Below are 16,034 nucleotides of genomic sequence, written 5' to 3' on the forward strand. Positions count from 1 at the left end.
GTGTTTTGCTCTCCCAACTCTTTGCTGAAGATCAGTTCCAAGGATATCAGCAGCCTCCAGTACCTCAAATCTATGATCCACTTTTCTCCGCCATCATTATTGTTTACCCCTTCCCCTTGGTTCTCATCACATCCCTTACCGCTTCACCTTCCCACCAATGCATTCTTCTTTTTGTGATATGCTCGCTCTCACAATCTACTCCAATTTGAGCTATATGTTAAGCCTGCGTATCTGATGTCACTCACCTCCACTGTAATCCATCACCAACTCACCCTGGCCCTACTCTCATTTATTCCTCTTCAAAAACAGCCAACAAAAGACGGGTACATCCTCACCTCCAGCCAGTCTCCTTCATCTGATTCTCTGTTCCTATCTGTTTACCTCATAGAGGGGAAGCTTTCCCAGGCCATTGGAGGCAGGCAGGACTGGGGAAAATTGGGGAAAATAGCTGTATCCTGATGTCTTCCCGCCTCCTAATTGGACATCTTCTGAAAACTTCAACCAGAGGGCCAGCTACTCATGTGTCCAGGTTCCCCATTCAGAAATCACTCACCGTTCCTGCAAAAACTGAGGCCTTCCCATTTTTCCGACCAAAATGCATGACCTCACACTTATCCATGTTAAACTCCATCTGCCACTTTTTGGCCCACTCACCTAACCTATCTATATCCATTTGTAGGGTTCTTATTTCCTCATTGCAACTTACTGTCCCCCCTATTATTGTGTTATCTGCAAATCTGGCTATAGAGTCTCCTATCCCTGTATCCAAGTCGTTAATATAGATTGTAAATAGCTGGGGCCCAAGGACCAAACCCTGTGGCACCCTACTAGTTACTTTATGCCATCCAGAAAAAAAACCATTATCCCAACTCTCTGTCTTCTGAACATCAGCCAGTCACCTATCCAAGCTAATAAATTACCCCTAATCCCATGTGATCTAATCTTGTGAATTAACCTTTTGTTTGGCACCTAAGCAAATACCTTCCGGAGGTCCAGATATACTACATCTACAGGATCCCCATTATCTACTTTGTTACATCTTCAAAGAACTCCAGCAAATTAGGGAAACATGATTTGCCTTTCATAAAACCATGCTGACTCTGATGGATAGTGTTTTCACTTTCCAAATGTCCTGATATTGCTTCCTTGATAATTGATTCAAACACTTTCCCAACAACAGATGTTAAACTAACTGGTCTGTGATTTTCCACATTTTGCCTCCCTCCCTTTTTGAATAAGGACGTTACATTAGCATTTTTCCAATCCACTGGAAGCTTTCCCATGTCCGGGGAATTTTGGAATATTATAACCAATGGATCTTTGTCTATATTCAAAATTCAACTGTGTTTTTTAAAATAAAATTTGAGTGTGCAAAGCAACACCCTTTCTGCCTTTCTCTGAATTTTTATCTTTCTCTCTGTCTATATCCATCCCTTGGATAAGATTGGTCTTTTCTAACAATGATGTGGAGATGCCGGCATTGGACTGGGGTAAACACAGTAAGAAGTTTAACAACACCAGGTTAAAGTCCAACAGGTTTATTTGGTAGCAAAAGCCACACAAGCTTTCGGAGCTCCAAGCCCCTTCTTCAGGTGAGTGGGAATTCTGTTCACAAACAGGGCATATAAAGACACAGACTCAATTTACATGAATAATGGCTGGAATGCGAATACTTACAGCTAATCAAGTCTTTAAGATACAAACAACGTGAGTGGAGAGAGCATCAAGACAGGCTAAAACGATGTGTATTGTCTCCAGACAAGACAGCCAGTGAGACTCTGCAAGTCCAGGCAAGCTGTGGGGATTACAGATAGTGTGACATGAACCCAATATCCCGGTTGAGGCCGTCCTCGTGCGTGCGGAACTTGGCTATCAGTTTCTGCTCAGCGACTCTGCGCCGTCGTGTGTCGTGAAGGCCGCCTTGGAGAACGCTTACCCGAATATCAGAGGCCGAATGCCCATGACCGCTGAAGTGCTCCCCAACAGGAAGAGAGCAGTCTTGCCTGGTGATTGTCGAGCGGTGTTCATTCATCCGTTGTCGCAGCGTCTGCATGGTTTCCCCAATGTACCATGCCTCGGGACATCCTTTCCTGCAGCGTATCAAGTAGACAACGTTGGCCGAGTTGCAAGAGTATGTACCGTGTACCTGGTGGATGGTGTTCTCACGTGAGATGATGGCATCTGTGTCGATGGACTTGCAGAGTCTCACTGGCTGTCTTGTCTGGAGACAATACACATCTTTTTAGCCTGTCTTGATGCTCTCTCCACTCACGTTGTTTGTATCTTAAAGACTTGATTAGCTGTAAGTATTCGCACTCCAACCATTATTCATGTAAATTGAGTCTGTGTCTTTATATGCCCTGTTTGTGAACAGAATTCCCACTCACCTGAAGAAGGGGCTTGGAGCTCCGAGAGCTTGTGTGGCTTTTGCTACCAAATAAACCTGTTGGACTTTAACCTGGTGTTGTTAAACTTCTTACTTTTCTAACAAAACAGAGGTGAGCTTATTAGTCAGTTTCAGAAATTAATGAGCATTATTTTTGAATTAACATTAGCATGAGGATTCGTTATCTTTCCTACTCACTCACTCATACAAGCATAAGCAATAACTAACAATGATCTTTTCTCTCAATGAAACAGAGGTGAGATAATTAGTTATCTGCAAAGATCAACTGCTGTGTTTTCTTTTTGAAAACTGAATGGTGAGCAAGACATCTTTCTCTTCCTCCCTCATAGAATCATAGAAATCATAGAAACCCTACAGTGCAGAAGGAGGCCATTCGGCCCATCGAGTCTGCACCGACCACAATCCCACCCAGGCCCTACCCCCACATATTTTACCCGCTAATCCCTCTAACCTACGCATCTTCGGATTCTAAGGGGCAATTTTTAACCTGGCCAATCAACCTAACCCGCACATCTTTGGACTGTGGGAGGAAACCGGAGCACCCGGAGGAAACCCACGCAGACACGAGGAGAACGTGCAAACTCCACACAGACAGTGACCCGAGCCGGGAATCGAACCCGGGACTCTGGAGCTGTGAAGCAGCAGTGCTAACCACTGCGCTACTGTGCCGCCCCTCTCCACTGCTTAATAGACTTTCTTACATTTACAATATGCAAGCAAAATAGACAACATGTGAGTAATTAAAGGCCTGTCATCCTTTTCTCACCCACATAGAGCCACCTTAAAAAAAAACTCAACATAGCTTTTACCACAATAAAGATCTTGAAGTTTATGGGAAAACCTGCTGGACTGATTGGGCAATTTCAAAGTGAGAAGTCCTCGTTATAAAATAGCAGCAATAGTGCGTGACATGTAGCAGGGAAGCGTGAAAGTATTTAACATGGAAAATATCCATTAGATTATCACCTACATGCGGGAGCAGCCACTATAAGAATGTATAAACATTTTTCACTAAAACATACCCCACATACTGAACTTACTGTGAAATACAAAGAAAAGATGGCTAACCTGAAGATCAAAGAAATAACATTTGAGGTCTTTATTATATAATAAGAACTCAAGAAACAGGAGCATGAGTTGATCACACAGCCCACCCAGCCTGCTCCACCATTCAATACAATCAGGGCTGATCACAGAATCCCTAGCGTGCAGAAGAGGCCATTTGGCCCATCATGTCTGCACCAACTTTTGTTCGAAGTGGTGCAGCACAGAGGGTGAGTAAAGTGCTGTGATTTATTTATTTAATCCGTTTTTTTCCGCGGGCTTTTTTCAAAGGTTTAAACTCTGAGGAAGTGGGAGTAGGCTGCAGGGGATTCTGGGAGATTGTGTTTTTTAGTATAAAAGTCACTCTATACAGCGGGCAGCGTCGCGAGCGGCTGTGGAGTGAGTGGGAAGCTGAGTGAAAGCTGTCAGGGCTTTGGCTCACAGGGCTTTGGCTCACAGGGCTTAGGCAGAAAGGGCGAGGCAGGGTAAGTTATTTTTATCCAAACCTATATAGGATAAGGGTAACTATGAATGATAGGCCAGTTTGGTGCTTCCGGTGTGGGATGTGGGAGTTCCTGGAAACACCTAGCCTCCCGGAGGTTCACATTTGCGCCAGGTGCGTGGAACTGCAGCTCCTGAGGGACCGCGTCACGGAACTGGAGCTGCAGATTGCTGACCTTGGTTTAGTCAGGGAGAATGAGAGAATAATTGACATGAGTTATAGGGAACTAGTTACACCAGGGCATCGGGAGGAAGACACATGGGTCACAGTTAGGATGAGTAACGGTCAGAAGGCTAACGTACTAGAGAGTATTCCAGTGGCTGTCTCTCATAATAGGAAGGGCTCGGCGACAAGTGTGAGAGGGGAGGGGAGTGAGCAATTAGTGGAGGGGTCACCTGTGGTTGTCCCACTCCAAAACAAGTATCTTGTTTTGGATAGTGTGGCGGAGGATGACTCTCCAGGGGTAAGCCACAATGACCAGGTCACTGGCACAGAGTCAGGCTCTGTGGCCCGGGAAGGAAAGAGAGGGGTTAGGAGAGCAATAGTGGTGGGGGATGCGTCGGTTAGAGGCACGGACAGGCGATTCTGTGGGTGCGAACGGGACTCCAGGATGGTAGTCTGCCTACCTGGTGCTGGGGTAATGGATGTCTCCAAGCGGATAGGAGGCATCTTAAAAGGAGAAGATAAAGAAACGGATGTCATTGTACACATTGGTGCAAATGACGTAGATAGGAAGAGCAGGGGGATCCTACAAGAGCAATTCAGGGAGTTGGGAAATAGACTAAAAAGTAGGGCCTCCAGGGCGGCCATCTCTGGGCTGCTCCCAATGCCTCGTGCCAGTGAGGCTAAGAATAGGGAGTTAGTACAATTGAATGCTTGGCTAAAGGACTGGTCCAGGAGGGAGGGCTTCATTTTCCTAGATCAATGGGAAGTTTTCAGGAGAGGATGGCACCTGTACAAGAAGGACGGGTCACAACTAAGTTGGAAGGGCACGAATATCCTGGCTGGGAGTTTTGCTAGTGCAGTTCGGGGGGGTTTAAACTAGTATGGCAGGGGGGTGGGGATCAAAATATTAGGTCTACAAGTGTAGAGGCTGAGGACGAGCTTGGGGCTGGGACAAGGCTGGCAAAGAAGAAGAGCACTCTGGGGGAGGATGACCTCACTGGGCCTGGAGGTCTGGAGTGCTTATACTTCAATGCAAGGAGCGTAGCAGGTAAGACAGACGAACTTGGGGCCTTAATGCTCACGAGGAATTTGAATGTGGTTGCAGTGACAGAGACTTGGTTGAAAGAGGGACAGGACTGGCAGCTGAATATTCCGGGGTACAAGTGTTTTAGGCGAAACAGAGGAGGGGCCAAAAGAGGTGGGGGAGTAGCAGTATTAGTTGGAGAGCATATTACAGCGGTGCAGAGGGAGGACAATTCAGAGGGGTCGTGTAACGAGTCACTGTGGGTGGAGCTTAGAAACAGGAAGGGCGCAGTCACTATGTTGGGGGTATACTACAGGCCCCCCAACAGCCCAAGGGAAGTGGAAGAACGGATATGTCAGGAGATACTGGATAGGTGCAGGAAAAATAGGGTTGTTGTAGTGCGAGACTTCAATTTCCCTGGTATAGACTGGAAATCGCTGAGAGCTGGGACTCTGAATGGGGAGGAATTTGTAAAATGCGTACAGGAGGGTTCTTTGGAACAATATGTAGATAGCCCGACTAGAGAGGGGGCTATACTGGACCTAGTACTGAGGAATGAGCCCGGTCAGGTCTTCAAAGTTTCGGTAGGAGAACATGTGGCAAATAGTGACCACAATTCTGTTAGCTTTAGGATAGTGATGGAAAAGGATGAGTGGTGTCCCAAGGGTAAGGTGTTGGATTGGGGGAAGGCTAACTTTAGTGGGATTAGGCAGAAATTGGCAGCTCTTGATTGGGAGAGGCTGTTTGAGGGTAAATCCACATCTGGCATGTGGGAGTCTTTTAAGGAACAGTTGTTAGGGCTACAGGACAGGCATGTGCCTGTTAAAAAGGATAGGAAGGGTAGGATTCGAGAACCGTGGATAACCAGGGAAATTGAGGGACTGGTCAAAAAGAAAAGAGAGGCGTATGTTAGGTCCAGGCAGCTAAAAACGGAGGGAGCTCTGGAGGAGTACAAAGAAAGTAGGAAAGAACTCAAACGGGGAATTAGAAGGGCAAAAAGGGGTCACGAAATGTCCTTGGCAGACAGGATTAAGGAGAATCCCAAGGCATTTTATTCGTACGTTAGGAACAAAAGGTTTGTCAGAGAAAAATTCAGACCTCTCAGGGACAAAAGTGGTGAATTATGCTTGGAGCCCAAAGAAGTAAGGGAGATCCTAAATGAATACTTTGCGTCGGTATTCACAAAGGAGAGGGATGTGTTGACTGGGAGTGTCTCGGAGGGGAGTGTTGAACCGTTGGAGAAAATCTCCATTACAAGGGAGGAAGTGTTAGGTTTATTAGAGAATATAAAGACTGACAAATCCCCAGGGCCTGATGGAATCTATCCAAGGCTGCTCAGGGAGACAAGAGATGAAATCGCTGAGTCTCTGACGCAAATCGTTGTCTCGTCACTGGACACAGGTGAGGTCCCAGAGGATAGCTAATGTGGTCCCGTTATTTAAGAAGGGTAGGAAGGATAACCCGGGAAATTATAGGCCGGTGAGCTTGACGTCCACGGTGGGGAAGTTGTTGGAGAGGATTCTTAGAGATAGGATGTATGCGCATTTAGAAAGGAATAAACTCATTAATGATAGTCAGCATGGTTTTGTGAGAGGGAAGTCGTGCCTCACTAACCTGGTGGAGTTTTTTGAAGAAGTGACCAGAATGGTTGATGAGGGAAGGGCCGTGGATGTCGTCTATATGGACTTTAGTAAAGCGTTTGACAAAGTCCCTCATGGTAGGCTGGTGAAAAAGGTAGGATCTCATGGGATAAAGGGGGAGGTGGCTAGATGGGTGGAGAACTGGCTTGGTCACAGAAGACAGAGGGTGGTAGTGGAAGGGTCTTTTTCCGGCTGGAGGCCTGTGACTAGTGGTGTTCCGCAGGGCTCTGTATTGGGACCTCTGCTGTTTGTGATTTATATAAACGATCTGGAAGACGGTGTAACTGGGGTGATCAGTAAGTTTGTGGACGACACCAAACTGGCAGGACTTGCAGATAGTGAGGAGCATTGTCAGAAGCTACAGAAGGATATAGATAGGCTGGAAATTTGGGCAAAGAAATGGCAGATGGAGTTCAATCCAGATAAATGCGATGTGATGCATTTTGGTAGAAATAATGTAGGGAGGAGCTATACGATAAATGGCAGAACCATAAAGGGTTCTGATCCTTGAAGGTGACCTCACAGGTGGAGAAGGTGGTGAAGAAGGCATATGGCATGCTTGCCTTTATAGGACGGGGCATAGAGTATAAAAGTTGGGGTCTGATGTTGCAGATGTATAGAACGTTGGTTTGGCCGCATTTGGAATACTGCGTCCAGTTCTGGTCGCCACACTACCAGAAGGACGTGGAGGCTTTGGAGAGAGTACAGAGGAGGTTTACCAGGATGTTGCCTGGTATGGAGGGGCTTAGTTATGAGGAGAGATTGGGTAAACTGGGGTTGTTCTCCCTGGAAAGATGGAGGATGAGGGGAGACTTAATAGAGGTGTATAAAATTATGAAAGGCATAGATAGGGTGAACGGTGGAAAGCTTTTCCCCAGGTCAGTGGTGACGTTCACGAGGGGTCATAGGTTCAAGGTGAAGGGGGGGAGGTTTAACACAGATATCAGAAGGACATATTTTACACAGAGGGTGGTGGGGGCCTGGAATGCGCTGCCAGGCAAGGTGGTGGAGGCGGACACACTGGGAACGTTTAAGACTTATCTAGATAGCCATATGAACGGAGTGGGAATGGAGGGATACAAAAGAATGGTCTAGTTTGGACCAGGGAGCAGCACGGGCTTGGAGGGCTGAAGGGCCTGTTCCTGTGCTGTATTGTTCTTTGTTCTTTGTTCAACTCTCTGACAGGCCGTCTACCTTGCCCTACCCCTGTAAACCCACACATGGCTAATCCATCTAATTTACACACCTTGGGACACCAAGGGGCAATTTAGCATGGCCAATCCACCTTAACCTCCATTTTATTTGGACTTGGGCTTCAACTCCATTTTCCTGCCTGCTCCTGTATCCCTTCGTTTCCTGAGGGAACAAATATCTGTTCATCCCAGCTGAAAATGCGTTCAACAATGGAGCATCCACACCCTTCCGGATTAGAGAATTCCAAAGATTCTCAACCCTTTCAGTGAACATGTTTCGTCTCATCTCAGTCCGAAGGAATCGTCCCTTTATCCTGAGACTGAGGGGGTGCGCTGGAAGGCTTTTTTGTTTTTATTTTAACTATGACAAAGTCTCACAGCAATTGTGGTGGACCTTTTGAACAGCCTGTGTCCATACCTAACAGCATCTCCGGCTGCCTCTGAACTCTTTCCCAGGTCGACTGGCCTGACTGCAGTCCACACCTGCCTTCCCAAAATGAGAATTCCGTCCTTGTAGCCACTTTCAGAACGGCACGCCAGGAATTTTTCCAACCCCAGCAACCCACCTCAGGGATGAAAATCCAGCCCACAGGCAGGATTCACCCCAAAATCGGAAAATCCTACCCAAGGTCAACGGACCTTTGCATGGTCTGTCCCCGGCTGGCTACGATTCCCATGGTGGGCGGGATGGGAAAACTCCCCACCCCATGTTTTAACTTCCCCAGCCAGTGGAATTAAAATCTTTGGATGGGATTTCCTGGCCTCCCCGCGGCATGTTTTCCAGCGGTGGAGGTGGCCCCCCCAGTGGCCGGTGGTATGGACCTGCCGATATCTATGGTGTTTTATATGGCTCGCCAGTCCTACCACCGGGTAACCCGCCGCAGTGGGATCGCCTTCAGCGGGGCCGAGAGACCCCACTACTGTAAAGGGCCAGAAAATTCAGCCCTCAGAATTCAGCCCACCCTGTCAATCCCTTCAGAATTTGTAGGTTTTAATGCGGTCACCTCTAAACTTCAGAGGCTAAAGCAAATTTGCTCAGCCTCCCATCATAGGGCAACCCCATCATCCCAAACATCAATTTAGTGAACCTCTACAGTAGCGCCTCCAATGTAAATATATCTTTTCTTAAATGTGGAGACCAAAACTATACACAGTATCCAATTTCTCAATAAAACTCTGTACAACTACTGCAAAGCTGCTTTATTCTTGTACCATCTTTCCCAAAACTTAAAATGTCTTGATTTGTTTAATTTTCAAAGAGTGTACTCTCTTATCAGACAATCGCCCTTGAAATGCTAGCTCAGTGAATCACTTAGCATTCCTACCTGATTGTATATCATGAAAATATGGAAAGCATTTGTCAGGAAATTGAATAGATATGTGTAATATCATAATAATTTGATGGAGGATATGCCACTGGAAATAGACATTTGGGTGGGGAGTTTTCCCATCCCGCTCGCCATGGGAATCGTAGCCAGCGGGGGAACAGACCATGCAAAGGTCCGTTGACCTTGGGTAGGATTTTCCGATTTTGGGGTGAATCCTGCCCGTGGGCTGGATTTTCATCCCTGAGGTGGGTTGCTGGAGTCGGAAACATTCCCGGCGTGCCATTCTGAAAGTGGCTACAAGGACAGAATTCTCATTTTGGGAAGGCAGGTGTGGGCTGCAGTCAGACCAGTCGACCTGGGAAAGAGTTCAGAGGCAGCCAGAGATGCTGTTAGGTATGGACACAGGCTGTTCAAAAGGTCCACCTCAATTGCTGTGAGACTTTGTCACAGTTAAAATAAAAACAAAAAAGACTTCCAGCGCAACCCCTCAAAGTCCCTCACACTCCCTTTGCCTCGTTCCCTACAATCCCTCTTGACCCCACCCTCCTCGCCAAGGTACATCTCTTCCAAACAACCCCAATGGCCCCCAATGACCTCTGTGCCCAGATAGGCATCTTTGTGCCTAATCTCCCGCTGTGCACGGTGAATACTATAGTGACAGCAGGATGTGCAAAAACAAGCATTTTAGAAAACAGCCAATCATTGATTACTTTCAGAAAGAAAACTCCTTTTTACTACAGCCCAATAAAAGTCAATCGTCCAGACGTGGCAAAGTATCAATAGCAGACATTGCAAGCACTTGAAACCTCTTTATCTTGTGTAAATGGAAGTTGTGAAATTGACTATGTGAGCCATAGCTGTCAATCTAGCAATGTTTTCTCTGGGGCCCAATGTTTCAACAGGCAAATGGATTTCTGGGAATACTAGCCTTGGCACCCTGAATTCCTTCTTTCTTTAGAATTAGAATTATTACAGTGCAGAAGGAGGCCATTCAGCCCATCAAACCTGCATCGACAACAATCCCACCAAGGCCCTATCCCAGTAACCCTACATATTTACCCTGCTAATCCCCTGACACTAAGGGACAATTTAGCATGGCCAATCCACCTAACCTGCACATCTTTGGAGTGTGGGAGGAAACCGGAGCACCCAGAGGAAACCCATGCAGACACAGGGAGAACTCCATACAGTCACCCGAGGCTGGAATTGAACCCGGGTCCCTGGTGCTGTGAGACAGCAGTGCTAACCACTGTGCCACTGTGTTTCTGAAGGGAAGGCTTTAAATCTTGAGGTCAGTTTAGCTGCTGCAATGGCTTATGTAGTTGAAGATTTGGAGTTTGCTTTTTTTTTAGTTGGACTCAAAAAGCAAAACAGGTCCTGGGAGTGAGTGGAGGCTCGTCCTTTCACTTTTACAGACTTTTACAGAATCATGCTTCCAAATTAGGTATTGGCCATCCAAACAGCCTTCCTCTTTTTTAGCTTTCCATTTAAGTCCTTATCAATTAAATCCTTTGTTCTGAAAGAAGACCAGCAAGTGGAAGGACCTTATTGCACTTGTGAAACACTCACTGAATATAATGGGCGGAATTTTCCCATTCTGCTCGCCATGGGAATTGTAGCAAGCGGGACGGGACCATGCAAAATTCCGTTGACCTCGGGCAGGATTTTCCGGTCTTGGGACGAGCCCGGACGGAAAATCCCACCTAATGTCTTTTGTGATCCTTTCTGGAAAAAAGCTGTTTGATGAGGGATTTGGAACCAACACAAAAAGCTGCCAAGTCTGCACATTCCTTTTCCGAACAAAGGTTTGATAAAGTTTCTTTTTGCAAACATGTGCTTTTTAAACAGTTGACCATAAAAATTTATAATAACCATGACTACATGTCCATGACAGTACATGTACCTTGGCATGGGGGATCATAAGGAGGACCTTTTGAACATATAAGAACATAAGAAATAGGAGCAGGAGTAGGCCATCTAGCCCCTCGAGCCTGCCCCGCCATTCAACAAGATCATGGCTGATTTGAAGCGAATCAGTTCCACTTACCCGCCTGCTCCCCATATCCCCTAATTCCCTTATCGATCAGAAATCTATCTACCCATGATTTAAACATATTCAACGAGGTAGCCTCCACCACTTCAATGGGCAGAGAATTCCAGAGATTCACTATCCTCTGAGAGAAGAAGTTCCCCCTCAACTCTGTTCTGAACCGGTCCCCACTTATTTTGAGGCTGTGCCCTCTAGTTCTGGTTTCCCTTCTAAGTGGAAATCTCTACCTCTACACTATCCAGCCCCTTCATTATCTTATATGTCTCTATAAGATCACCCCTCAGCCTTCTAAACTCCAACAAGTACAGACCCAATCTGTTCAATCTCTCCTCATAAGCTACACCTCTCATCTCCGGTATCAACCTGGTGAACCTTCTCTGCACTCCCTCCAAGGCCAATATATCCTTTCGCAAATAAGGGGACCAAAACTGCACACAGTACTCCAGTTGCAGCAAGACCTCCCTGTTTTTTTATTCTATCCCCCTCGCGATAAAGGCCAACATTCCATTCGCCTTCTTGATCACCTGCTGCACCTGCAGACTGAGTTTTTGCAATTCGTGCACAAGGACCCCCAGGTCCCTCTGCACAGCAGCATGGTGTAATTTTTCTCCATTTAAATAATATTCCAAAAGATTTCAAAGGATCCCTGCATGCAGACTATGGTTCATGTTACCAGTGAGGAAACACAAATCTTTGAAAATCCGGCCTGAATCTGTGAAAACTGTGGAGGATTAGGATATGCCTAGTCCCACAATGGAACCGGCTAGGTCAGGAGTGTAGGATGCGGGCTTGTGACATGAACTAACCCACACGCTAAAAAGGCATTCCCGAAACTAGGAACCCCCAGAATGGAATTGGCAATCCAGGAACCGGGACCTGCCCATCATTTCTAAAGGGCTCCCCGTGCATCCATCCCAGCTCAGCGAAAATCCAGCCCACGAATTTTGTTCAGATTACACAGAAACGTTGAGGGAAATGGAACAGGATACCAATAGGGAAGTCACAATCACATCATATGACTCATATAGAATCAGATCCTCAGTATCTAATTACTTCATCTCAGCTTGGGCTAAATAAGTAAATGCAGAACACAAGACACGCACGAACTATATGCATTCACAGCAAAATAAGAGTTAACCTACTAGGCATTTCGAATACCTTTCTTTTAGCCTTTTAGCGAAAGTGCTAACCTTGTTTATTTAGATGGTACATCATTATCCACAGAGTAAATTCAATGCCTAAGAATGAAGGAAAATAATGAAGAAATGCCATTACCTTTGGTTTCCAGTGGAAACCGACACAAACATGGTTTTGTTCTGCTTACCTTTGTAGATTTTTCCGTTGGGCTTTTTGGACTTGTGGGGCTCTGGGGTTCCTGCTTTGTGTTTTGAGCGTTGTCGACAATACAGTCATACTTGAAAACCACCTCAGGATCCTGTGTGACTCCCTTAGTGAACAGCCAATCGCTGGTGCCGACAGATCTGCAGAATTGTAATAATAGTTACAAACCTATATATTTGAGCTGAATTCCATTTAATATTTCGTACCGAAATGTTACCATGACAATTGAAATGATACACAGGCTGTTGCAGCACTAAGGCAAGGCTTATAAAATGAATGTGAAAATCTAAATTCAGTTTAAGCAAAGTGAGCTGAGACATTTCTGAGTGATTAGACACTACACAAATACAATTTATTTTAATATTTAAATTTATTTGCTAAAGGTCATGCTTTATTTTGGATTATGGTTTCACCTACCTGAAGCAGGTGATGGGGATGGAGGCAACAACAACTTGCATCTATATAGCACTTTTTAGATGGTGAAAGACTCAAGGAGCTTCACAGGAGTATTATCGAAAAGAAATCGGCTGAGCCAAAAAAATGAAATATTAAAACAGGTGGAGATAGGTCCTAAAAGAGGAGAGAGAGAAAGGGGAATGTTTAGGAATTCCAAAGCTTATGTTTGGGAGTCAATGTAGGTGAGCAAGCATGGGAGTGGTGGGTGAATAGAATGTGTTGTGAATTGGAAGACAGGCAGCAGAGATTTAGCCGAACTCAAGATTGTGTCAGGTGGGAGATAGGGGACCGGTCAGGAGTGCATTGCAATAGTCAAGAGAAGATGTGGCAAATGGATGGATGAGGTTTTCATCAGCAGATGAGCTGAGGCAAGGGGGATGTGGGGGGTTGGAGGGGGCTGATTGGCTGACGTTATGGAGGTGGAAATTGGCAGTCTTGGTGACGGAGCTGACGTGTGGTTAACTACGACACCATATCCAGGCCAGGTTTGCGATGGAGAGCTCGTTGGTTTGAAGCTGAGCTCAGGGGTAAAGAGGATGCCAAGATTGCAAACTGTCTGTCTCAATCTGAGACAAAGAAATTCAATCTGTAGGGAATGTTGAAGACATTACTCCAGTATTTAACTGGAGTAAATTTCTGCTCATCCAATATTGGATGTCAGACAAGCAGCCTGACATAACAAAGACACTGGGAGAGGAGGTGGTGAGGTAGAGATGGGTGTCATCACTATAAATGTGGCGCCTGACATGATGTATTTAGATGGTTGTTTCCAAGGGGCTGCATGCAGTTGAGAAAAAGAAAGGGGCCAAGGGTAAATCTTCTTGAGGTAACTGTGAGAGGACATACTTGGACATTACCCGGACATTCTCTCTTCCACCTTCTTCCGTTGGGATAAAGATATAAAAGTCTGAGGTCACATACCAACCGACTCAAGAACAGCTTTTTCCCTGCTTCCATTAGACTTTTGAATGGACCTACCTCGCATTAGTTGACCTTTCTCTACACCCTCGCTGTGATTGTAACAATACATTCTGCACACTCTCCTTTCCTTCTCCCCTATGTACTGTGTGAATGGTATGCTTTGTCTGTATAGCACGCAAGAAACAATACTTTTCACTGTATACCAATACATGCGACCTTAATAAATCAAATCAAATCAAAGACATGGAAAGAATCAGTTGCAGGAAATGTTCTGATTATGACTAGATAGGTAAGAGTGGAACAGGGAAGGGCAGCCTACTTAGCTGACCAACGGAGGAGAGGCATTGGAGGGAGATGATGTGGGCTGTACTGAAATCCATGGGTGGGCTCCCAGCTGTAGCACTGTGATTCAGATGAGAGTGCTACTTACTGAACCAGATTGACACAAATTGACAAATGGGTCTTTCACAGGCCCACATACTCAGTAAATGATTTTGTTTCTGTGAAACATAAAAATCCCTTTCTATGCACATACTTGGGTCTAGGTGAGGCACAGATAAAGGCAAGTATAATATAACAGCAATTCAGTAACATAGGAGCAGGAATAAGCCATTTGGCCCATTAAACTTACTCTGCCATTCACACAGGTCATGGCTGATTATCTACTGCTACACCATTTTCCCTCACTATCCCCATATCCCTTGGTGTCACCAGTATCCAGAAATCTATCTATTTCTGTCTTGAACAGGCTCAATGATTGAGCTGATTAAGAATTCCAAAAATTCACCACCCTCTGAGTGAAATAATTCCTCCTCACCTCAGACATAAATGGTCTGTCCTATCTTCCAAGTCTTGTGTCCCCAGGTTTTTGACAGACCTGCCAGGGGAAATATTCTACCCACATTTACCCTGTCACATCCTGTGAGAATTTTGTAAGTTTCAAAGAGATCACCGCTCATTCTTCAAAACTCCAGAGAATGCAGACCCAGTTTCCAGATTAAATATAAAAATTGATGGCCTTGTTCTGAGTAAGGTACCAACAAATCAGGACCCATCATGAGAGGAACAGATAAAAACTGGAGAGGAAAAATCTTCAGAAATTATCCTTTGAACCAGAAAACCAAGCAATTGCATGGTTAATGTAGCAGTGGACTATGGTGTCCCTCACTGCGATCCCGCTAATGTCATTGTCTGCTTGAATCGATTGGTAACCCCTTCATGTCAGAGTCAGAAGACTTTGGGTTTAAGCTCCACAACTTGAACAGTTGACCTGGATGGACACTTCAGGGCAGATCTGAAGAAGGGCTATATCATCACAGGATGCCAAATCTACTGGTTCAAATGGATGTTAACAATCCCAAGGCATCAAGGAACTCTCCAGGTGCTCCTGGCAATTTTCCTCCCTCAACTACCACCAAGATGAGACCACCCCTGAACTGGTGGTGAACATTCTCCCTCCACTGCCAACACACATTGGGAAAGTCACAGGCCTGTTGCGCCACTGCTTTGCATCCATCAACTTCAGTGTCATAAATTCACAAAAATGAAGCCAAAGCGGTTTTATGTCACTTCAGACAAAGCCGGAGTTGAAATTGACTTCCTTCCTGCTCCCCATTGTGATTTGACTTGCGTGGGTTTTTATTAAATTCTCCTTTGTGGACCGCTCTGGTGTTGACAGAGTACATTGCAACAGCTGCCGACTGATAATTTATTCAGTTTCACTTATGTACAGAAGGGAGTTGAAAATTCTGCTGGTTGGAAACAGAATCACCTGGGGGTGACGGCCAGGCAATCCTAGTTAACATGCAGAAAGCTAGAGGAAGGGTTTGGACAGCAGAAACATGTTGAAAAGAGCAAGATTAATCGAGGAGATAAATCCAGATCTCGTGATTAGGTTTTACAAACTCAAGCTCCTTCAATAAGCAACACATTTTCCCCAAAATAGGCTATTATGTAAGATTAT

The 16,034-nt window shown here is 45.5% G+C and overlaps 1 protein-coding gene across 1 annotated transcript in view; it reads right to left on the reverse strand.

Annotated features, from left to right (window-relative positions):
* The window catches only part of crybg1a (crystallin beta-gamma domain containing 1a), a 261,887-nt gene that overhangs the window by 188,680 nt on the left and 57,173 nt on the right, over positions 1 to 16,034 (reverse strand). The window contains exon 2 of the mRNA XM_078212402.1: positions 12,678 to 12,834. Coding sequence (XP_078068528.1) covers positions 12,678 to 12,834 — 157 coding nt within the window. The remainder of the gene's footprint in view (positions 1 to 12,677; positions 12,835 to 16,034) is intronic.

The sequence above is a fragment of the Mustelus asterias genome, chromosome 5, assembly GCF_964213995.1.
Source record: "Mustelus asterias chromosome 5, sMusAst1.hap1.1, whole genome shotgun sequence".
Taxonomy (NCBI): Eukaryota; Metazoa; Chordata; class Chondrichthyes; order Carcharhiniformes; family Triakidae; genus Mustelus; species Mustelus asterias.